The following is a 25,769-nucleotide window of genomic DNA, read 5'->3' on the forward strand; positions in this document are numbered from 1 at the left end:
ATGTAATATTCTAATTTTCGGAGATACTGAATTTTGGGGTGTCACTAGCTGTAAGCCTTAATCCTCAAAATAAAAAGAAAGAAATGCTTAAAATCTATCACTTTTTGAATTGAATTACTGATATAAATAGAATTTTTTGATTACCATATATACCCGAGTATCAGCCAAATTTTTCAGCATGTTTTTTTTATGCTGAAAAAGCCCCCCTCGGCTTATACTCGAGTCACTGGCTCACTTACTTTTTAAAAATGACGCCACCCAGCGCCAACATGTCACAGCGCATGCGCCGTCTGCCCAGGAATAGCTGAACGTGTACGGGCTTTCCCGAGCATCGGCGACGCATTCACGGTTGTAAGGGGGGATGGGTGCGCTGATAGTGTGTTGAAGCTGCTCCCGGTATTCAGTGCTTTTGAATATAGATAAATGTATATGTGGTGTGGGGTGCGCTAAACAACAAATAAATAATGAATATATAACATATATCTATGTGTGAACCAAATCAACAAAAGTAAATATATATAACATATATCAATCTGTGAAGCCAATTAATAATGCAAATCAATTGGTGCATAAACATAAAAATTCATAAGTGTCCATAAATATTTTGCAGGTGAGTAGAATTGTATTCTATCCGAATAATACGTGTATCCACCACCGAGTGAAATTCATCCTTACCAAACGGAAATAAATAAGGTGCAACTATATTTTCTTGTGCTGAAAAAATATCCAATCTCCTTGTGAACAAACACCACGTGTAAATCACCAAGAATTAGCCTCTTACCAGATGGTAATAGGTATGCACTTGTTCAGTGAAACCACCGCCTTGCTTCCTCTTTAAAATCCTGAAGTGGGATGTAGAACCGCTCTACCTTTCTTTCTCCACTAGATGGCAACGAGTACCAGCAAGAAACACAGCCTCATCCTTCTTTACAAGCTCACAAAACCACCGTGTATTAAAGGAAAAAAAAGGGCTAATAGTGTATTACCCTTGAGATTTATTCAAAAAACAGTTGATAATGCACTTACAATTAGATGTCTTGTATTCAGCATAAACATAGGCATACGAATTCCTGCAAAGGCTTGCGGCCGGCTGCAGCACGGACCGCAAGTTGTGTGTGACGTGTGCGCCTCCTAATCTGACCGGTTTCTTCCCATAGGACTTCTACTGAGACAGGAGTCTCAGTAGAAGTCCTATGGGAAGAAACCGGTCAGATTAGGAGGCGCACACGTCACACACAACTTGCGGTCCGTGCTGCAGCCGGCCGCAAGCCTTTGCAGGAATTCGTATGCCTATGTTTATGCTGAATACAAGACATCTAATTGTAAGTGCATTATCAACTGTTTTTTGAATAAATCTCAAGGGTAATACACTATTAGCCCTTTTTTTTCCTTTAATACACGGTGGTTTTGTGAGCTTGTAAAGAAGGATGAGGCTGTGTTTCTTGCTGGTACTCGTTGCCATCTAGTGGAGAAAGAAAGGTAGAGCGGTTCTACATCCCACTTCAGGATTTTAAAGAGGAAGCAAGGCGGTGGTTTCACTGAACAAGTGCATACCTATTACCATCTGGTAAGAGGCTAATTCTTGGTGATTTACACGTGGTGTTTGTTCACAAGGAGATTGGATATTTTTTCAGCACAAGAAAATATAGTTGCACCTTATTTATTTCCGTTTGGTAAGGATGAATTTCACTCGGTGGTGGATACACGTATTATTCGGATAGAATACAATTCTACTCACCTGCAAAATATTTATGGACACTTATGAATTTTTATGTTTATGCACCAATTGATTTGCATTATTAATTGGCTTCACAGATTGATATATGTTATATATATTTACTTTTGTTGATTTGGTTCACACATAGATATATGTTATATATTCATTATTTATTTGTTGTTTAGCGCACCCCACACCACATAGACGCATTCACGGTGACGTGTTGGCGCCGGGCGGTGCCATTTTTAAATCTAAGGCGCCTCACCAACAGGTAAGTGAGACTCCTCCGCAGCCCCTGCATTTCCTCATGCAGTGCTGCAGGCATGGTACTGGACATTCTCCTGTACCATGCCCTCAGCACTGCATCTCCTGTGCCATGCCTGTACCTACTGTGCCATGCCTATATCATCTCCTGTACCATGACCTTTGCCATGCCTGTACCATGACCTGTGCCATGCCTGTACCATGACCTGTGCCATGCCTGTACCATGACCTGTGCCATCTCCTGTACCATGACCTGTGCCATCTCCTGTACCATGACCTGTGCCATCTCCTGTACCATGACCTGTGCCATCTCCTGTACCATGACCTGTGCCATGCCTGTACCATGACCTGTGCCATGCCTGTACCATGACCTGTGCTATGCCTGTACCATGACCTGTGCCATCTCCTGTACCATGACCTGTGCCATCTCCTGTACCATGACCTGTGCCATCTCCTGTACCATGACCTGTGCTATGCCTGTACCATGACCTGTGCTATGCCTGTGCCATGACCTGTGCTATGCCTGTGCCATGACCTGTGCTATGCCTGTGCCATGACCTGTGCCATCTCCTGTACCATCTCCTGTACCATGACCGGTGCCGTGCCTGTACCATGCCCAAAGCCCTGCATCTCCTGTACCTTGCCCGCAGCCCCTGTTTTGTGTCTCGTGGTGGTCCAGTTGGGTCCAGTAGCTGCTGCATTTCCCACCCTAGGCTTATACTGGAGTCGATAAGTTTCCCCACTTTTTTGTGGTAAAATTAGGTGCCTCGGCTTATATTCGGGTCGCCTTATACTCGAGTATATACGGTATATTTAAATTTTATGAGATGCACCTGTATATTACATTTATATTTATTATTGGAATTTTTTTTTACCAAAAAATATGTATCAGAATACATGTTGGCCTAAATTTGATGCAAAATTATTTTTTTTTTTACATTTTTTATTGGATATGTTTTATAGCAGAAAGTAAAAAAAATGTTTTTTGGGCGTTTTTTTTTTCTTTTTTCTTTTCTTTATAAAATTTTTTATTTTTTTTGTTTCTAGTGCAAAAAATAAGAAACTGCAGAGGTGATCAATTACCATCAAAAGAAAACTATTTGTGCGGGGAAAAAAAAGACATCAATTTTTTTGGGTACATTGTCGCACGACCGCACAATTGTCAGTAAAACGCAGTGCCGTATTGCAAAAAATGGCCTGGTCATGAAGGGGGGTAATTCCTCCGGAGGTCTAGTGGCTAGTTCATTTTTTACGACAAACATTTTAAGTAGGCGTTTATTGAGTATTTTTTCATTTATTTTTTTTTTTTTTGTTTTGCGCTCTGAATGGATCTCTATAAAGAGTCTGAAGTGGCAGAAGAGCGAGAGAGCGCGGAGTGTAACCCAATACTGATCTGTGAACAGATGACATGTTGAGCAGCGAGTCCTCTCTGGTGGAACACAAGTTGTGTGGATATGCGATATCGCTGTTTACTTTGCCCCTTAGTGACTACTTGGCCTTGCCAGCTGGTGGTGCGATGGTTTAAATGGCTGGTGACACCATCACCCTGGAAATAAGTAGATTCCGAGGCTGGAAGGAAAGTTTATCTTCTTATAAGGTGATGATGTCAGGAACGTTAAGCTGTAAAAAGGTTTGCGTTGGTGTCACATTATCCGGTCAGGTAACATGAGGCCGGGCACCGGGGTATTCGGTGTGAGTTACCTTTTAAAAGTGACATTAATCCCAAATCATCAGAAACGATCAATACATGATATGTTACATTGTGTTCATACTCATAGAGCAGAGGTCTCCAAACTGCGGCCCACAGGCCTGATGTGGCCCTTTGCTTGCCTTTATCTGGCCCTTGGGGCAACATTCTTCCCACTGACACCAATGATGGGGCACTTTTCCTTCTCCACTGACACCAATGATGGGGCACTATTCCTCCCACTGACACCAATGATGGGGCACTATTCCTCCCACTGACACCAATGATGGGGCACTATTCCTCCCACTGATACCAATGATGGGGCACTATTCCTCCCACTGACACCAATGATGGGGCACTATTCCTCCCACTGACACCAATGATGGGGCACTATTCCTCCCACTGACACCAATGATGGGGCACTATTCCTCCCACTGACACCAATGATGGGGCACTATTCCTCCCACTGACACCAATGATGGGGCACTATTCCTCCCACTGACACCAATGATGGGGCACTATTCCTCCCACTGACACCAATGATGAGGCACTATTCCTCCCACTGATACCAATGATGGGGCACTATTCCTCCCACTGACACCAATGATGGGGCACTATTCCTCCCACTGACGCCAATGATGGGGCACTATTCCTCCCACTGACACCAATGATGGGGCACTATTCCTCCCACTGACACCAATGATGGGGCACTATTCCTCCCACTGACACCAATGATGGGGCACTATTCCTCCCACTGACACCAATGATGGGGCACTATTCCTTCCACTAATACCAATGATGGGGCACTATTCCTTCCACTAATACCAATGATGGGGCACTATTCCTCCCACTGACACCAATGATGGGACACTATTCCTCCCACTGACACCAATGATGGGGCACTATTCCTTCCACTAATACCAATGATGGGGCACTATTCCTCCCACTGACACCAATGATGGGGCACTATTCCTCCCACTGACACCAATGATGGGGCACTATTCCTCCCACTGACACCAATGATGGGGCACTATTCCTCCCACTGACACCAATGATGGGGCACTATTCCTCCCACTGACACCAATGATGGAAGGAATAGTGTCCCATCATTGGTGTTAGTGGGAGGAATAGTGCCCCATCATTGGTGTCAGTGGGAGGAACAGTGCCACATTGTCTGTGTCAGTGGCAGAAACTATGCCACAGTAGACAGTCGGGGGAATAATAAGGGCCAGGTAAAAGCATGCAAAGGGCTGCAGTTTGGAGACCACTGCATTAAACAAACAACACATCCTGACTAACAGGGTGCCCCCCTAATGTGTTCCCCAAAAAAAGACAGAGCCTGGAGTTGGGCTGTAATTAGAGTTGCATCCTCATCCCTTTAAAACTGAACACATTATTATTACACAGCTTCTGGGGAAAATGCAATGCAGATAAAGCACTGAGTGAATTTATTTGCCACCTTGAATTATCTGCAGAGCCTGTGTAATAATGTGTTCAGTTTTAAAGGGATGAGGAGGCAACTCTAACTGTAACGTTGTTGGATATTTAAATCTGGATTAGATTGGATTTCTATAGAAGAATTTACAGTCGTTTTTATGAGTGTTCTGCCGCATAATATACAGTATATTGTTGTGTTTCCACATTTATTATATGTATTAACCACTTCTGGACCAGAAAGTTTTCCCCCTGACCAGGCTATTTTTTGCGATTCAGCACTTAGTTACCTTAATGGACAATCGCGCAGTCGTGCGACACTTTACCCAAATAATATTGATGTCCTTTGGTGGTATTTGATTGCCCCCAACATTTATTATTTTCTTTCTATAAAACATTTTTTTCCCATATATTTTTACCCAAATAAGATTGATGTCCTTTTTTAAAAAATCAGATTTTTTTCATAATTTTAGGCCAATTTGTATTCTGCTACATATTTTTGGTAAAAAAAAAAAAAAAATCCCAGTAAGCGTATATTGATTGGTTTGCGCAAAAGTTCTCACGTTTATAAACTATGGGATAGATTTGTCATTTTTATTTATTTATTTTTACTGGTAATGGCAGTGATCAGCGATTTTTTATTATTTTTTTTTTTTTGGGGATTGCGGCGGACAGATCGGACCCCTAACTGACATTTTTTGACACTTTTGGGGGGACCAGTGACATCACTACAGTGATCAGTGCTAAAAATATGCACTGTTACTGTAATAATGACACTGGCAGGGAAGGGGTTAACACTGTGGGTGATCAAGGGGTTAAATGTGAGCCTAGGGGAGTGATTCTAACTGTGGGGGGCGTGGCTTGTGAAATGACCATAGAGGCGTGATTCTATATAGAAGGATCACAGGGGCTCTATAATCATTCCAGGGAGAAGGACAGTCGGCTGTGTTTACAACAGCCAACCGTTCTTCTCTCTCAGCGGGGAACGATCGCGGGTGTCAGGCGCCAATCTGAGCCGTCTGCCCTGTGCATCGGAGTCCCCGCTGCACTGTTACTGTAATAATGACACTGGCAGGGAAAAAAAAAAAGCAATACTTATTACTCTCTGCTATATCGGATGGCCGAAAAGTTAGAGGGGCTTTTAAACTAGGGAATGGGGGGGAGGGTACAGATGTAGAATTAGCCAGTGGAAAGCAAGATTCAGAGGGCAGAAATGGGGGCATTAGCGGTAGGGTGTTTGGAGCTCCTAAACCCAGGGTGGGTACGGGGAAAAATCAAGAGAGCAGCCTAAAAACATCAAATGAGGATAAATGTAACCAATCTAAATTACGAGGCTTGTATACCAATGCCAGAAGCCTGGCCAACAAGATGGGAGAGCTGGAGCTGCTGATGTTTGAGGAGGACTTAGATTTTGTGGGGATAACTGAGACTTGGTTCGACAGCTCTCATGATTGGATGGCGACCATTCAGGGGTATTCCCTTTATCGCAGGGATAGAGAGGGTAAAAAAGGGGGAGGGGTATGTCTGTATATTAAGAACAGTATACAGGTAAATATGAGGGATGATATTAATGGAGCTATGGACGAGGCAGAATCCCTATGGGTAGAGCTTCAAAGGGAAGGCACGGTGGGGAAGGTAATATTGGGCGTATGCTATAGGCCCCCCAACCAGAGGGAGGAGGGGGAGGCGGACCTCATGTTACAGATAGGATTGGCAGCAAGGATGGGAAATGTCATTATAATGGGGGACTTTAATTATCCGGATATAGACTGGGCAGAAGGAACCGCACACTCAGCCAAGGCTAGGCAGTTCCTAAATATTTTGCAGGACAATTTCATGGGTCAGATGGTGAATGCACCGACAAGAAACAATGCGGTACTTGACCTACTGATTACCAACAATACAGACCTGCTCACGGATATAGAAATACGGGAAAACTTAGGGAGCAGTGACCATAGGTCAATTGGTTTCAGTATTAATCACAGTAATAGGAAACACAAGGGTAATATAAGGACGCTGAATTTCAAAAGAGCCAATTTCCCTAAACTGCGCTCACTGCTAGAAAATATAAAATGGGATAGAACCCTGGGAACAAAGAACACAGAGGAAAAATGGGAGTGCTTCAAGAGCATACTTAACAAGGGGGTGGGCCAGTGCATTCCACAGGGAAATAAATTTAAAAGAACAAAACTAAACCCTGGGTGGCTAAACTCCAACATAAAAATGTATATTAGAGCTAAAGAAAAGGCCTTCAAAAAATACAAGACTGAGGGGTCAGTGGCAGCATTTAAGCATTATAAAGAGTGTAATAAGAAATGTAAAGATGAAATCAGGGCGGCTAAAATAGAACACGAGAGACATATAGCGGAGGAGAGTAAAAAGAACCCTAAGAAGTTCTTTAAGTATATAAACAGTAAGAAAGCGAGGCCAGAACACATTGGCCCCATAAAAGATGATAAAGGAAAAATGGCCACTGAGGACAGAGAAAAGGCGGAAGTGTTAAATAATTTCTTTTCTTCAGTCTTCACAAAGGAATCGGGGGTCTACACGAACCCAGCTTGTAAGGCCGAACTAAATAATACACCTCAGGAAGTACCGCCATGGCTAACAGAAGATAGACTTAGAGCTAAACTAGAGAAGCTTAACATAAATAAATCCCCGGGACCGGATGGCTTGCACCCAAGGGTTCTTAAAGAGCTCAGCCAGGTGATTACCAGACCATTATTCTTGATCTTTATGGATAGTTTACAGACGGGTATGGTGCCAGCTGATTGGAAAAAAGCCAACGTGGTACCAATATTTAAAAAGGGGCCGAGATATATCCCGGGTAACTATAGGCCGATCAGCCTAACATCTGTAGTCTGCAAAATATTGGAGGGGATGTTAAGGGACCACATACAAGACTTTAGTAATGAAAACGGTATTATAAGTATTAATCAGCACGGATTCATGAAAAATCGTTCGTGCCAAACCAATCTATTAACGTTCTATGATGAAGTGAGCTGCCACCTAGATAAAGGTAAGCCTGTGGATGTGGTGTATCTGGACTTTGCAAAGGCCTTTGACACCGTTCCCCACAAACGCTTACTGTACAAACTAAGGAAGATAGGTATGGACCATAAGGTGAGTACCTGGATAGAGAACTGGCTCCAGGGGAGAGTACAGAGGGTGGTGATTAATGGGGAGTACTCGGATTGGGCGGGTGTGGAAAGTGGGGTCCCCCAGGGTTCTGTCCTGGGACCAATCCTGTTTAATTTATTCATAAATGATCTAGAGGAGGGGATATCGAGTGCAATCTCAGTATTTGCAGATGATACTAAATTAGGCATGCCAATATCTTCTATGCAGGATGTGGAAATCTTGCAAGCAGACCTGAACAAAATAACGGAGTGGGCAACTACATGGCAGATGAGATTTAATGTTGAAAAATGTAAAGTAATGCACTTGGGGGCCAGAAACCAGAAAGCAAGCTACTCACTAGGGGGGGAACCTCTGGGTGAGTCTAGGATGGAAAAGGACTTGGGGGTACTGGTAGACAACAAGCTTGGCAGTGGCATGCAATGCCAGGCCGCAGCAAGCAAAGCCAACAGAATACTGGGATGTATAAAAAAGGGGATTCACTCCAGAAATAAAGAGATTATTTTCCCTCTCTACAAGACTCTGGTCCGGCCACATCTGGAGTATGATGTCCAGTTCTGGGCACCGGTCCTCAGGAAGGATGTGCTGGAACTGGAGAGAGTCCAGAGAAGGGCAACAAAAATAATTAGGGGGATGGAGGACATCAGCTATGAAAAAAGACTACAAGCCCTGAACTTATTCTCTCTGGAGAAAAGACGATTGAGGGGGGATATGATATCAATGTACAAATACTGTACTGGCGACCCGAGCATAAGGAACAAACTATTCAGAGAAAGGAGATACAATAAGACACGTGGCCACTCACTAAAACTAGAGGAAAGGCGGTTTAACCTTAAAGTGCGTAAGGGGTTCTTCACTGTAAGTGCGGTAAGGATGTGGAATTCTCTTCCACAAGCAGTGGTATCAGCAGGGAGCATCAATAGTTTCAAAAAACTGTTAGATGGACACCTTAAAGACCACAACATACAGGGGTATACAATGTACGGCTAAAAGCAAACACACACACACATCATAGGTTGAACTGGATGGACTGATGTCTTTTTTCAACCTCACTAACTATGTAACTATATAACATTCCAAATAAAAAAAAATTTAAAAATCAGATTTTTTTTCATAATTTTAGGCCAATTTGTATTCTGCTACATATTTTTGGTAAAAAAAAAAAAAAGAAAAATCCCAGTAAGCGTATATTGATTGGTTTGCGCAAAAGTTTTCACGTTTATAAACTATGTCCCTAGGGGGTGCTTTCTAACTGTGTGGGGGATGGGCTTGCTGCATGAACACAGAGACCTGTGTTCCTAAATAAGAGGATCCCTGTGTTCATTACTGACAGAACGGCGGTCTGCCGTGTTTACAACAGCGGAGCGCCATTCTGTCTCCACGGGGAGCGATCGCAGTTGCCCGGCGGCAATCGCAGCCCCTGGACCCACAGATCAGCTTCCCCTGTGGCAAATGGACACGCGCCCACGTGCCCCCGCTAGTGGTCCCGCTAAGCGGCATACAGGTACGTCGTTTCGTGGGACAGAGCCGCATGTAAAACTACGGCGGCTGGTCGGCAAATGGTTAAAATTCCACCAAAATCGCTGCTGAGCCGAATTATTTTCACCTCCTGTTTCCTCCGCAGATCATCCTTCCATTGGATTGGTTTCCTCTGAATAAGCCCAGCGCAGGAGACTACTTCCACATGGCGTATAACATCATCACTCCTCTGCTGCTTCTAAAGGTAAATCACACAAAGTTTGTTACCTATATACGTTTCAGAATATCCACTTCAACTCCGGAAGGTTTTACCCCCCCCATGATCAGACCATTTTTTGCTATTCGGCACTATGTAACTGGTTATTGCGCCCTTTGTATAAAACAAAATTTATACAATTTTTTCACACAAGTAGAGCTTTCTTTTGGGTGGTATTTGATCACCACCGGGATTTATTTATATTTTTTTTTATATATAAACAAAAAAAAAAGACCGAAAATCTTGGGGGGGAAAAAAAACCCAATATCATTTTTCATTTTGCTATATAAAAACCTATAATAAAATGTAAAAAAAAATTAATTTCTTGATAAATTTGGGCAAAATGTATTCTGCTACATGTCTTTGGTTAAAAAAAAAAAAATCCCAAATATGTGTATATTGATTGGTTTGCATGACAGTTATAGCACCTACAATCTAGGAGGCATATATATACCAAAAATTTTTTTTTTTTTTTATAGTATTAACCACTTCAGCTCCAGAAGGTTTTGCCCCCTTAGAGGTTGTAAACCTCAGATTTTTTTTTTTGAAAAAAACAAACACCTGAAAGAGAAACACATAATGAGCTAGTGTGCATCGCATACTAGCTCATTATGAAATACTTACCTTAGAACGAAGCCTCGCAGTGCCGCCCGCTCACCTGTCTCGTGGGTGACATGTTCAGTCACCCTTCTTCCAGGTTTGCGGCATCCGGCCATCTGATTGGCTGGAGCTGCGATGACGTCACGGCACGGGGCTCTGAAGGAACGGCACCAGTGGCCGTTCCTTCAGAGCGCATGTTCCAGTGACGTCACTGGCTGCATGCAAAGTAAATATCTCCTAAACGGTACATGTTTAGGAGATATTTAAAGTACCTATAGGTAAATCTTATCATAGGATCACCTATAGGTAAAAGTTGCAGAGGGTTTACTTCCTCTTTAATGACCAGGCCATTTTTTGCGATTCAGCGCTGCGTTACTTTAACAATTGCGTAGTCGTGCGACGCTGTACCCAAATAAAATTTGACGTCCTTTTTTCCCCACAAATAGAGCTTTCTTTTGGTGGTATTTGATCACCTGTGCGGTTTTTAGATTTTACGCTATAAACAAAAAGAGCGACAATTTTGAAAAAAAACACCAATATTTTTTTACTTTCTGCTATAAAACATTCCAAATAAAAAAAAAATTTAATCAGTTTAGGCCAATTTTGTATTCTGCTACATATTTTTGGTAAAAAAAAAAAAATCCCAAAAAGCGTATTTTATTTGGTTTGCGCAAAAGTCATAGCGTTTACAAACTACGGGATGGGTTTTTGGACTTTTTATTTTTTTTTTTATTAGTAATGGCGGCGATCAGCGATTTTTAGCGGGACTGCGACATTGCAGCGGATAGATCGGACCCTTAACTAACATTTTTGACACTTTTTGGGGACCAGTGACATTAATACAGTAATCAGTGCTAAATAATATGCACTGTTAAACCGCATTCACACTGAAGCGGCACGACTTCGGGGGCGACCTGTGAAGTCGCGTGCACCGCGACTTCGCCGCAACTTGCACGGACTTCATATAATGGAAGTCTATGCAAGTCGTCTCCAGGTCGCCCCAAAGTAGTACAGGACCCTTTTTCTAAGTCGGAGCGATTTGTGTCGCTCCTATTAGAACCGGTCCTGTAGCACTGCACGGACCGCGATGGACTGACAAGTCGCGGTAGTGTGAATGGAGACTTACTGTAATAATGACACTGGCAGGGAAGGGGTTAATACTGGGGATGATCAAGGGGTTAAATGTATGCCTACTGACTTTGCGGGGGAAAGGGCTCTGTGACAGGCACACAGAGATCGGTGATTTAGCTTAGCTGGGACACACAATCTCTCTCTTCCTGTGTGACAGGAGAGCCGCCTGCTTTGTTTACATAGGCAGGCGGCTCTTCTGTCTGTGTACCTGAAGATTGCGGGAGACCAACGGCGATTGTGCCGCGTCTGACTCCTGCTGTGTCTAATCACAGCGGGGGCGCGGCTCCGGCGGCGTGAGACCGCATGCACATAATCACGTAGATCTACGTGATTATGCTCAGCCGAACCGCCCTGCCGCAGTAAACCTGCGTGGGGCGGTCGGCAAGTGGTTATCGGCGGTGATCAGCAACTTATAATGGGAATGTGATAGTGCAGCGTACAGTCTGACACTAGGGGGAGGGGGGGGGACTGACTGCTAGTGACATCACCAGTTGAACTGGATGGACTGGTGTCTTTTTTTTTTTTTTTTTTTTTTTTTCAACCTTACTAACTATGTAACCAGTGACACTAATGCAGTAATCAGTGCTAATGATATACAGCGCATCCGGAAAGTATTCACAGCGCTTCACTTTTTCCACATTTTGCTATGTTGCAGCCTTATTCCAAAATGAATTAAATTCATTATTTTCCTTAAAATTCTACAAACATTCCCCCATAATCAAAGAAAATATAAAGAGTCCATAAATCAAAAAATCAAGTGTCCAGTGAAAGTCCGTGAAGTTTTAAGTGCTTCTAAACCTGGAGTCCTGTGCCGATCAGGGTCATGCAGCAAACTTTGCTCCACACCCCAATTGTTGAGAGGCTTTAATTTATCTGGTAACTGGAGACACCGGTCTACATAAAGGTCCCACAGTTCTCAGAGCACAAACCAAGCCATGAAGTCCCAGGAATTGTCTGTAGACCTCGGAGACAGGATTGTATGGAGGCACAGATCGGGGGAAGGGTACAGAAATATGTCTGCAGCATTGAGGGTCCCAATGAGCACAGTGTCCTCCATCATCTGTAAATGGAAGAAGTTTGGAACCACCAGGACTCTTCCTAAAGCGGGGCGCCCAGCCAAACTGAGCGATCGGGGGAGAAGGGCCTTAGGGAGGTGACAATGTGCATCATAAAAAAAATATATAAATCTCATAAAGTGCAATATATCAAGTGTCCATAAGGTGCATTCCAAGATAAAGTGCATACAAAGTCCAGTCAACACGTAGATCAGGCCGTGAGATAAGACAAATCAAGAAAAGTGCTTGATAGGGGTTTCAATATAAAATAGTGCTCGTGACACCACCACCTTCTAGCCACAAGATGGCCTCTCACCTCACCGAAAGTGGAGTTCCACCCTAAAATTATACTTACCTCCATCTTCTCGCTCCGGGTCACCTGAAAAACAAATGGATAATCGCATTTTTTTTTTTTTTTTTACTTGCCTCGTAGAGAAGAAAATATACTTACCTTACTTCCTTCTTCCTCCCCTCGGCGGCCACGGCCCGTCGTCACTCTTTGGCTTTGCAATGGTTCCTGGGAGCTGAACGTCATCGCTCCCAGGAATCAATGCGCCTGCACCGGCCCCGACGTCAGTTCCAGTGCAGGCACGTCATTCCCTTCTAAACAGCTTCTGGGCATGCCCAGAAGCTGTGGAGGGATGACGCACGCGCACCGGAAGTGACGGCGGGGCCGGTGCAGTGCATCGTGGGACCGAAGAGGACGCAGAAGAGGATCGCGCTGGCTTCAAGCTGCCCACACCTGAGATGGCAGCGCTGGACAATACTTTTTCAAGGTAAGTATTTCTTCTAAAAGGTAAGTGCAACCCGGGATAGATCAGAGGCTAGCCATTGTGAAATGCACTAGCCCTGACTGTCCCGGGGGGATTTTTATTAAAAAAAGTATTCCCAGGGTGGAACTCCGCTTTAATCCTCTATTGGGATAAGCTCAATTGAATGGAGGCCACTTCCTGGATCGATACCTCACATGGATTGATGGATCAGATATGCAAATGAAAATAATAACAGAATCTAAGTGCTCACTGCTACAATCCTTTTATTAAAACAGAATTGGGATACACTCACATGAAAGGGCACAATGAGGCTGTGCGGACCATACAGGCTGAACAATATAAGCTGAAGGGAGCCGTGCTGTAGGATCGCCGATTCGTCTCCTACTGACGAAGTCGTGACGCGAAAGCGTAAGACGCCACGCGTATAGGGGGCGGAGACTCGGACAGACGAGCGGCGATCCTCCAGCACGGCTCCCTTCAGCTTATATTGTTCAGCCTGTATGGTCCGCACAGCCTCATTGTGCCCTTTCATGTGAGTGTATCCCAATTCTGTTTTAATAAAAGGATTGTAGCAGTGAGAACTTAGATTCTGTTATTATTTTCATTTGCATATCTGATCCATCAATCCATGTGAGGTATCGATCCAGGAAGTGGCCTCCATTCAATTGAGCTTATCCCAATAGAGGACTAACTGCCTGTATATCACTTCAGTGAGGTGAGAGGCCATCTTGTGGCTAGAAGGTGGTGGTGTCACGAGCACTATTTTATATTGAAACACCTATCAAGCACTTTCTTGATTTGTCTTAACTCACGGCCTGATCTATGTGTTGATTGGACTTTGAATGCACCTTATGGACACTTGATATATTGCACTTTATGAGATTTATATATTTTTTATGATGCACATTGTCACTTTATTGGTAAATATAATTTATTTTTAATATTGTATATAGCGCTGTATTTATTTATACCATACTGCCCTTTTTTACTCCCGCAAGTGAGGGAGTTTCAATATAGCTGCTGTATATTAGCACATCATTCATTTGATTTATCGTCCCAATGTTCATTGGGTCTTTGCACTTTTAGCACCTTATATTTATTTCACATAATTGCGCTGATTAATTCTTTTGCACATATTAGTCAGGGAGGTGACCAAGAACCCGACGGTCACTCTGACAGAGCTCAAGTGTTTCTCCTAGGAGAGAGGAGAACCTTCCAGAAGAACAACCATCTCTGCAGCACTCCACCAATCAGACCTGTATGATAGAGTGGCCAGACGGAAGCCACTCCTCAGTAAAAGGCACATGACAGCCCGCCTGGGGTTTGCCAAAAGACACCTGAAGGACTCTCAGACCATGAGAAACAAAATTCTCTGTTCTGATGAAACAAAGATTGAACTCTTTAGCCTGAATGGCAAGCGTCATGTCTGGAGGAAACCAGGCACCGCTCATCACTTGGCCAATACCATCGCTACAGTGAAGCATGGTGGTGGCAGCATCATGATGTGGGGAGGTTTTTCATTGGCAGGAACTGGGAGACTAGTCAGGATCGAGGGAAAGATGAGTTCGGCAATTTACAGGGACATCCTAGATCAGTGATGGCGAACCTTGGCACCCCAGATGTTTTGGAATTTAATTTCCCATGACGCTCATGCACTCTGCAGTGTAGTTGAGAATCATGGGAAATGTAGTTCCAAAACATCTGGAGTGCCAAGGTTCCCCAACACTGTGGACCTAGATAAAAACCTGCTCCAGAGAGCTCTGGACCTCAGACTGGGGTGAAGGTTCATCTTCCAACAGGACAACGACCCCAAGCACACAGCCAAGATAACAAAGGAGTGGCTATGTGACAACTCTGTGAATGTCCTTGAGTGGCCCAGCCAGAGCCCAGACTTGAACCCCATTGAACATCTCTGGAGAGATGTGAAAATGGCTGTGCACCGACCCTCCCCATCCAACCTGATGGAGCTTGAGAGGTCCTGCAAAGAAGAATGGGAGAAACTGCCCAAAAATAGGAGTGCCAAGCTTGTAGCATCATACTCAGAAATACTGGAGGCTGTAATTGGTGCCAAAGGAGCTTCACCAAAGTATTGAGTAAAGGGTGTGAATACTTATGTACATGGGATTTTTTTTTCGTCTTTTATTTTTAATAAATTTGCGTTGTCATTATGGGGGTTTGTTTGTAGAATTTTGAGGAAAATAATGGATTAAATACATTTTGGAATAAGGCTGTAACATAAAATGTGGAAAAAGTGAAGCGCTGTGAATACTTTCCGGATGCTCTGTAACTCCATGTGCGATGGGAACAGCGATCTGGCTGTTTCTTCTCCCTGATATTCAGAGGATGAAATTATTGAAGCCTTATTTTGTTACTGATTGCCAGGCTCTGCTTCATTCCTATTCTTCATTTCTCTTGCAGCTGATTGAAAGATCTCCAAAAACTCTCCCAAACTCGGTGATCTATATCAGCATCATGACCTTTGTGATGGGGGCCAGCATCCACCTGGTAGGGGACTCCGTCAATCACCGACTGATCTTCAGCGGATACCAGCTTCACCTGTCTGTGCGGGACAATCCAATCATGCAAAAGCTGCAACCCCCCACCCTGGTGAGGAGACGGGGGGGAGGGGGGGGTGATAATGAGATTAGGGTTCAGCAGCACTCACACACGGGAGGTGAGGAAGCTGTATTCAGTGGGTTGGACATTTCTGTGCCGTCATCATCACTTTACCACATTTCTACATGTAATGGGATGCCGACCTAACATTAACCACTTCTACACCGGAAGGTTTTACCCCCTTAACCACTTAAGGACCACCCGCCGCAGTTATAAATCGGTCGCGTTCCTGCAGCTAGGGGGCGCGCTCCTGCCCCCACTCGTCAGCGAGGACTCCGATGCACGAGGCAGACGGCTCCGTTTGCCGCCTGACACCCGCGATCGCTCCCCGCTGAGAGAGAAGAATGGGCGGCTGTTGTAATCACAGCTGTCCGTTCTTCTCCCTGGAATGATCACAGAGCTCCTGTGATCCTTCTATATAGGATCACAGGTCTCTATGGTCATTTCACAAGCCACGCCCCCCCACAGTTAGAATCACTCCCCTAGGCTCACATTTAACCCATTGATCACCCACAGTGTTAACCCCTTCCCTGCCAGTGTCATTAGTACAGTGACAGTGCATATTGTTAGCACTGATTACTGCAGTAATGTCACTGGTCCCCCCAAAAGTGTCAAAAATGTCAGGGGTCCGATCTGTCCGCCGCAATGTCGCAGTCCTGCAGTCGGTCGCGCGCCTGCAGCTAGGGGGCGCGCTCCCGCCCCCACTTGTCAGCGGGGACTCCAATGCACGGGGCAGACTTCTCCGATTGCTGCCAGGCACCCGCGATCGTTCCCCGCTGAGAGAGAACGGTCGGCTGTTGTAAACACAGCTGACCGTTCTTCTCCCTGGAATGATCACATAGCGCCTGTGATCCTTCTATATAGGAACACATGTCTCTATGATCATTTCACAAGCCACGCCCCCCCACAGTTAGAATCACTCCCCTAGGCTCACATTTAACCCCTTGATCACCCACAGTGTTAACCCCCTTCCCTGCCAGTGTCATTATTACAGTAACAGTGCATATTTATAGCACTGATTACTGTAGTAATGTCACTGGTACCCCCAAAAGTGTCAAAAATGTCAGTTAAGCGTCCAATCTGTCCGGACACAATGTCGCAGTCACGCTAAAAATCGCAGATCGCCTCAATTACTAGTAAAAAAAAAAACAAAGCAATAAAAATGACATAAATTTTCCCCTAGTTTATAGACACTATAACTTTTGCGCAAACCAATCAAAATACGCTTATTGGGATATTTTTTATTTTTTTTTTTACAAAAAATATGTAGCAGAAAACAAATTGGCCTAAAATGTTAAACAATATAGATTTTTACATTTTTTTTTTTTTGGGAATGTTATATAGCAAAAAAGTGAAAAATATTGTTTTTTTTTTTTTTCCAGAATTGTCGCTCTTTTTTTGTTTTTTAGCGCAAAAATTAAAATTGCAGAGGTGATCAAAATACCACCAAAAGAAATCTCTATTTGTGGGGGAAAAAAAGACATCAATTTTATTTGGGTACAGCGTCGCACAACTGCGCAATTGTCCGTTAAAGTAACGCAGTGCCGAATCACAAAAAATGGCCTGGTCATTAAGGGGGGAAATCCTTCCAGTCCACAAGTGGTCAAAGGAACACTCCAACCACCATGACCATTCCAGTGATTTGAAGCGGTGATGGTGGGAGGAGTCAGAAACACGGCACATGCTGGGATAAAAAAAAAAAAGAGACTTTACAATCACTTAATAATAATAAAGTTTACAGAAAGGTTATTGGTAAGTTCTGGCCAGATAAGTTGGGATGCGACCTCACAACTACTTGCATTTCATATCCAGAGTAGCGCAGGTCTTGCATATCTGGACGTTGTTTTCTGCTTCTCTTTTTATATTTACATTTATATTTTCTTCTCTTTATGTGTCAGGTTGATTCCTTTGAGCTGCTTTACTACTATGATGAATACCTGGGCCATTCCATGTGGTAAGCGTGTGATTATGATGTAATGTTTTTTTTTTTTTGTTTTTTTTTTATTGCTTCCGGACCGTCCACCGCATATTTAAATCACTATTTTGACGTTAAATACCGGGGTTATGGCAGCAGATAGCCTCCCTACCCACACTATAATTTAGAACAGCGGGCAATCTGCTTTACTATAAAAGTGGTCCCAGCTCTGATTGGAGAAACAAAGCGCTAAGACATTGCAGCGGGATACAAAAAAATTAGCGGCTTAGGCAGACCTACATATAATCCGACCCACTGTATAATATAGTCGGTGCAAACCCAAGATCATATCCAAAAAAAGAAAGGCAATTGTTTCCAATAAAGCATTACTACCTAGTTGAATAAAATTCAATAAAAATAAATTTTATATATATATATATATATATATATATATATATATATATATATATATATATATATATATATATATATATATATATATATATATATATATATATATATATAATTATAATATATAATAATTATTTCATAAATATATTTATATATAAATATATTAATAGTTATAATATATAATATATAAATATATTAAAAATTATAATATATAATAATTATTTCATTCATATATATATATATATATATATATATATATATATATATATATATATATATATATATATATATATATATAAATATATTAATAGTTATAATATATAATAATTTTATATATATATATATATATATATATATATATATATATATATATATATATATATATAATATAAATATATTAATAATTATAATATATAATAATTATTTCATATATATATATATATATATATATATATATATATACAAATATATATATAATATATTAATAATTATAATATATAATAATTTCATATATATATATATATATATATATATATATATATATATATATATATATATAATATATTAATACTTATAATATATAATAATTATTTTATATATATATATATATATATATATATATATATATATATATATATATATATATATAAATATATTAATAGTTATAATATATAATAATTTCATATATATATTAATAATTATAATATATAACAATTATTTTATATATATATATATATATATATATATATATATAAATATATTCTATATTATAAATATAATATATATTATAAACATTAAAGGTAGAGGAATGTAATGACCTACTGGGCCTAGAAACCAGATAGGGTCATATAGAGTTGGGACTATATCGGACCCGATACCATCAGTAAAGGAGGTAAGCAAAGAATTGAAAACAAAATTTCTTTATTACAAATGTCATAAAATGATTTAGCAATAAGATATAGCAGCATAATAGTTTGCAGCATGACAAAATATAGGTGAGTGGTCATGATTAAAGTTGCCCATTAAATTCCTCTACCTTTATTTAATAACAATTATTAGGGATGAGGACTTGATACTGAAAACAGGGTTGTTTTAATCCTTAAAAATATATTATAAATATATATAATAATTATATATATATATATATATATATATATATATATATATATATATATATATATATATATATATATATATATATATATATATATACCGTATATACACACACAAACTTTTATTAACCACTTCTGGACCGGGAGGGGGGGGGATTTTTCCCCTTAATGACAGGCCATTTTTTGCGATTCGGCACTGCATTACTTTAACGGACAATTGCACGGCTGTGCGACGCTTTACCCAAATAAAATTGACGTCCTCTTTTTTTTCCCCACAAACAGGGCTATCTTCTGGTGGTCTTTGACCTGCAGTTTTTTGATTATGCGCTAAAAACAAAAAAAGAGCGACAATTTTGGGGGTAAAAAAAGCAGTATTTTTCACATTCTGCTATATAACATTCCCAATAAAAAAAAATGTAAAAATCAAATTTTTTCATCATTTTAGGCCAATTTGTATTCTGCTACATATTTTTGGTAAAAAAAAAAATCGTAATAAGTGTATTTTGATTGGTTTGCGCAAAAGTTATCGCATCTACAAACTAGGGGAAAGATTTCTGTCATTTTTATTTTTTTATTTTTTTTTTTAACTAGTGATGGCGGCGATCAGCGATTTTTAGCGGGACTGTGACATTGCGGCGGACAGATCGGACACCTAATTGACATTTTTGACACTTTTGTGGGGACCAGTGACATAAATACAGTAATAATCAGTGCTAAAAATATGCACTGTCACTGTAATAATGACACTGGCAGGGAAGGGGTTAACCCAGGGGCGATCAAAGGGTTAAATGTGAGCCTAGGGGGTGATCTAATTGTGTGGGGGCCAGACTTCGAGGATGGAAACAGGGCTCCTGTGTTCCGAAATAACTATTATTTTATTTATTTTTTTTACTAGTAATGGCGGCGATCAGCAATTTTTAGCAGGACTGTGACATTGCGTTGGACAGATCGGACCCCTAACTGACATTTTTGACACTTTTGGGGGGACCAATGACACTACTATAGTAATCAGTGCTAAAAATATGCACGGTTACTGTTAGAATGACACTGGCAGGGAAGGGGTTAACCCAGGGGCGATCATGGGGTTAAGTGTGAGCCTAGGGGTGTTTTCTAACTGTGGGGGGGATGGTCTTGTAATATCAACAGAGACCTGTGATCCTAAATAGGAGGAACACAGGAGCTCTGTATTGATAGCTGACAGAAGAACGGTCTGCTGTGTTTACAATAGCAGACCGCTGTTCTCTCTTCACAGTTAGCGATCGCGGGTGCCCGGCGGAAATCGCGGCCGCCGGCCCAGTGGATGAGCTTTCCTGCTGGTGATTGGGCGCGCGCCCCCAGAATCATATGGGTATGGCGATTCGCGGGAACCTGCTGACCTGCCACCGTATAAGGGCTGGTCAGCAAGTGGTTAACCACTTGCCGACCGCCGCACGACTGTTTACGGCAGCATTCAGCCCCGTACAGGCAAAGTGACGTAGGACTACGTCGCTCGCCTACGAGCCTCTAGGGGGCGAGCGTGCGCCGCCGGAGGTGCGCTCCCGCCCCCGCTCGTTCCCTAACATCCCCGCGTGAGTGACTGGCGGCTCCGATGTCACTCGCGATCTCCCGCTGGAGAGGGAGAAAGGCAGGCGGCTGATGTAAACAAAGCCGCCTGTCATTCTCCCTGGTGTAACTGCAGAGATCATCCTGCTATGTAGGATCGTATGTCTCTGTGGTTACATCACTAGCCACTCCCCTTTTCAGTTAGAAGCACGCCCCTATGGACACACTTAACCCCTTGATCACTAATAAAGTTAACCCCTTCCCTGCCAGTGTAATTTTTACAGTAACAGTGCATATGTATAGCACTGATTACTGTAGTAATGTCGCTGGTACCCCCAAAAATGTCAGTCAAGGGTCCGACTGTCCGCCGCAATGTCGCAGTCCCGCAAAAAAAAAATCGCAGATTGCCGCCATTACTAGTAAAAAAAAAAAAAAAACAATAAAAATGACAAAAATCTTTCCCTTAGTTAGTAAACGCAAAAACTTTTGCGCAAACCAATCAAAATACGCTTATTGCGATTTTTTTTTTTTATTTATTTTTAACAAAAATATGTAGCAGAAAACAAATTGGCCTAAAATGTTAAAAAAAAATTGATTTTTACATTTTTTTTGGGGAATTTCATATAAAAAAATGTGAAAAATATTGTTATTTTTTCAAAATTGTCGCTCTTTTTTTGTTTATAGCGCAAAAAGTAAAAATGGCACAGGTGATCAAACACCACCAAAAGAAAGCTCTGTTTGTGGGGAGAAAAAAAAGGTATAAATTTAATTTGGGTACAGCGTCGCACGGCCGCGCAATTGTCCGTTAAAGTAACACAGTGCCGAATCGCAAAATATGGCCTGGTCAGGAATGGGGTAAAATCTTCCAGTCTTAAAGTGGTTAAAAATACGCTCATTGAGGATTTTTTTGCCAAAGACATGTAGCTAAATACATTTTGGCCTAAATATATGACAAAAATGTAATATTGGATATTTTTTAACTGTCAAAGTAGAAAATGTCAATTTTTTCGCGAAATTTTTGCTCTTTTTTATTAATATCGCAAAAAAATGAAAAGCGCAGAGGTGATCAAATACCACCAATAGAAAGCTCTGTTTGTGGGAAAAAAAAGGACGTCCATTTCATTTGGGTACAGCGTCGCACGACCGCGCAATTGTCCGTTAAAGTCACGCAGTGCCGAATCGCAAAATAGGCCCTGGTCTTTGAGCAGCCAAATCCTCCGGGGCTTAAGTTTAAAGGACCTCCACCATAGGGACTTTCTCCACCCAGTGCTCAGGGTAAATACTTCTTACCGAAGCTGGTGGACCCCTTAATTACAGGGGGTCTAAAACAGCATATAAGGTCCACAAATGCCTCCAAGCTATCCTTCAGGTCCCTTAATAAGGCTCAGCTCGCACAAGGAACTCCAAGTATTTCCAGGGTGGTATGGTATGGAGAAAAAGATAAGGAAACTCCGATAGTGTAGTATGTTCTATTATAGGGGTTTATTAATAGAAATGCACTTACTCAAACATCATATACAGAATGCCTTCATGGGGTAAATGCAGCATGGGTTCGGTGTACGGGACGCTCCTCTCTTCCTGCGTATCACCAACCCGGAACTCCACGGTCTCACGTTCCCGACGCACGTTTCGTCAGACGCGCTGACGTCATCAGGGGATCATGTGACCGTACGTTTCCATTCACAATAAATAGAAGAATCGGACTGACAACATCCAATCGCTGGCCCGCGGTTACTGAACCGCCTATTCCTTCCGGGATGTTAGGTTCTCTCCTCCTACCAGGAAGTACTCCGCGGCCATATCTTATTTGGGCAACTCGCCAATAATTCGCTATATTAAACCTGAATAGACAATCGCCAATATTAAAAGAGATCCGACTGTCATCCTAAAGTTTAAAATGTATTCAAATGCCAATCAATGTATACCAAATAGAGCGATGGGATGCTGTTTACAGTGAATGATATAAACAGTTTAAATATATATATATTACCCTCAATAACAATTTATAGATCAAACTACATATACTTTATTAAAATTATTAAAACATATATTATATTATTTTTAACCATATCCCTAAAAAAATTTTAATTTATTAATATAGTAGATCTAGTGTTAAAAAATATTGTTAAATTCATTGTTGCTAATAACATTTATTAAAATTAGTGCTAAGAAATAAAAGATGAAGTGCGCTAAATGGGAAATGAATAAAATTCTCAAAGGTATATTTGCAGATAAAATTATAGATAAAAAGGATATAATAAGAGGTTGATTTTAATTTTAAATTTTAAAAATTCGAGATGTAACAATTAAGGTCGATATCAATATTCATACCCGACGGCTGTAAAGTTTGCATTTTGTATATCCATTGGGTTTCATTCATGGAGATCTTTTTAGTCATATTTCCCCCCTCTCCAATGACGATCTACTCTATCAATACCACAAAAGGTCATCTGAGATGGGTCCTTATTGTGGTATAGACGGAAATGATTGGAAAGGCTATGCTTGGGAAATCCTCTCCTTACATTTCCCACATGTTCATTGATCCGGATAGAAAGTTCTCGTGTGGTCCTGCCTATATATTGTAATCCACATGGACAACTTATCAAATAAGTCACATGTGTGGATCTGCATGAGATTAGTTTTTTGATCGCATATTGTTGTCCTGTAACTTTTGACTGAAAGCTGGTGATTTTCCTAGGATTTTTCTTTGTCATTAGGCAGGCATTGCATTTACCACAAGGAAAAAAACCTTTAACATCCAAAAAAGTCGGTTTGTTTTTTGGGGGGTCAGGTATGTTTGGTGCCAGCATATGTCTCAGGTTTGGGGCCTTCCTGTAAATGAAATGTGGTCTTTCCGGAAGGACCTTATTCAAAGTTTTGTCCTTCAATAAAATAGACCAATGCTTACGCACAATTGCTTCCACCTGCTTATAATTTCTGTTAAAATCTGTTAAAAACGCCAGTTCCCCTTTAGTTTCTATTTCCTTCTTTTTAGTTTTTAGTAACTCACTCCTAGGCATCCGATGTACCTGATCTCTGATTTTAGTAACCTCTTCTTGTTTGTAGCCCTTTTCTACAAATCTTTTTGTCAATAGATTTGATTGGGCTAAAAAGTCTTCGTCATTTTTACAATTTCGCTTAATGCGCATGTATTGTCCTTTTGGGATGGCACCCAGCCATTTGGGGTGGTGGCAACTGCGGGTAGGGATGTAACTGTTTCTATCTGTTTCTTTGAAGAAACTTTTTGTGGCGATAGAACAACCCTGCTTTACCAATGTTAAATCTAAAAAATTTACGGATACTTTGTCCCATGTGGCTGTAAATACAAGGCCATACTGATTCCTATTCATGTCGTCAAGGAATGTTTTTAGAGATTCCTCTGACCCATTCCATACTAGTAGTAGATCGTCAATGAATCTTTTGTATAGAATGAGTGACGGATTCAGATTGGCAAAAATCTCTTTTTCTTCCCATTGCCCAAGAAGGATATTCGCCACACTAGGGGCATATTTAGCACCCATTGCCACGCCTCTTATTTGGTTATAATAACCTCCATCGTGCCAAAAATAATTATTTCCCATGGCTAGACTCAGGGCATCACAAATAAACTTTTTCTGTTGAGGGCTTATATTGGTTTTGGTATTTAAAGCAGCTATGGTGGTATTAAGTACATCGTCTTGCTTCAAACTGGTGTACAGAGATTCGATGTCAACTGTCACCAAGAAGGTATTTGGCTGTACTTCCACTTGCTCCAGTAAGTTAATCAAGTGTTTGCTGTCTTTAAGGTGAGAAGGGTAAAGTGGTACAATCGGTTGCAAGAAATGGTCCACGTATTCCCCTATCCGGGAGAAAATCGATTCAATGCCACTAATAATAGGCCTCCCCGGGGGCTTGGTCTTGTTTTTGTGGACTTTTGGCGACTGATAAATTGTGGGTAAACGTGGAGCTTTGGGCACAAGATATTGTGCCTCTTTTTTGGTTAATATACCTCTTTCTTTGGCCTTTTTTACAATTTTCTCAAGTTTTGATTTTAGACTCTGGGTTGGGTTGGTTCTCAACTTTTGATAGGTGACTTGGTCCCCCACTAGTCTATCCAGTTCTAGTTTGTAATCACTTTTGTTGAGAACCACTATTCCCCCCCCTTTGTCTGCTCCTCGTATGACTATGTCTTTACGATTCTCTAGTTCCTTGAGACCTTTTTCTAATTCTTTGGTAGTATAGTGGTGTTTTAATTTAATTTTCCGCACATCATCTTCTACCATGCTCTTAAAAACTTCCAAACAATGGTTGGAAGCCTTGGGGGGATTAAAAACAGAACGATTTTTTAATCCACTATCCTGATAATCAGCACTGTCAGAGGTGGGGTTATACGGTTTTTCTAAAAAATGTTTTTTAATTTTCAGCTTCCTGACATATTTTTCAATATCTATAAAAGTGTTGAACTTGTCAACACTTTTGTCAGGAGCGAATTTCAGACCAAGTTCCAGTATTTTTAATTCGTCAGAGGTGAACTGGGCATTACTGAGATTAAAAATCCCTGCCCCTAGGATTCTCTTTTCCTTTTGTTTCTTTCGTCCACCTCTGCACCCTCTCCTCTGTTTTCGGTTCTTTCGTTTGGTGGAGGATTTCTTTGGGGTGT

The 25,769-nt window shown here is 41.4% G+C and overlaps 1 protein-coding gene across 1 annotated transcript in view; it reads left to right on the plus strand.

The window, feature by feature from the left end:
- CLN6 (CLN6 transmembrane ER protein) overlaps window positions 1-25,769 on the plus strand; it is a 64,055-nt gene that overhangs the window by 13,502 nt on the left and 24,784 nt on the right. The window contains exons 3-5 of the mRNA XM_082254311.1: window positions 9,865-9,963; window positions 15,953-16,141; window positions 18,049-18,104. Coding sequence (XP_082110437.1) covers window positions 9,865-9,963; window positions 15,953-16,141; window positions 18,049-18,104 — 344 coding nt within the window. The remainder of the gene's footprint in view (window positions 1-9,864; window positions 9,964-15,952; window positions 16,142-18,048; window positions 18,105-25,769) is intronic.

The sequence above is a fragment of the Pelophylax lessonae genome (genome assembly GCF_965119305.1).
Source record: "Pelophylax lessonae genome assembly, chromosome: 4".
Classification (NCBI taxonomy): domain Eukaryota; kingdom Metazoa; phylum Chordata; class Amphibia; order Anura; family Ranidae; genus Pelophylax; species Pelophylax lessonae.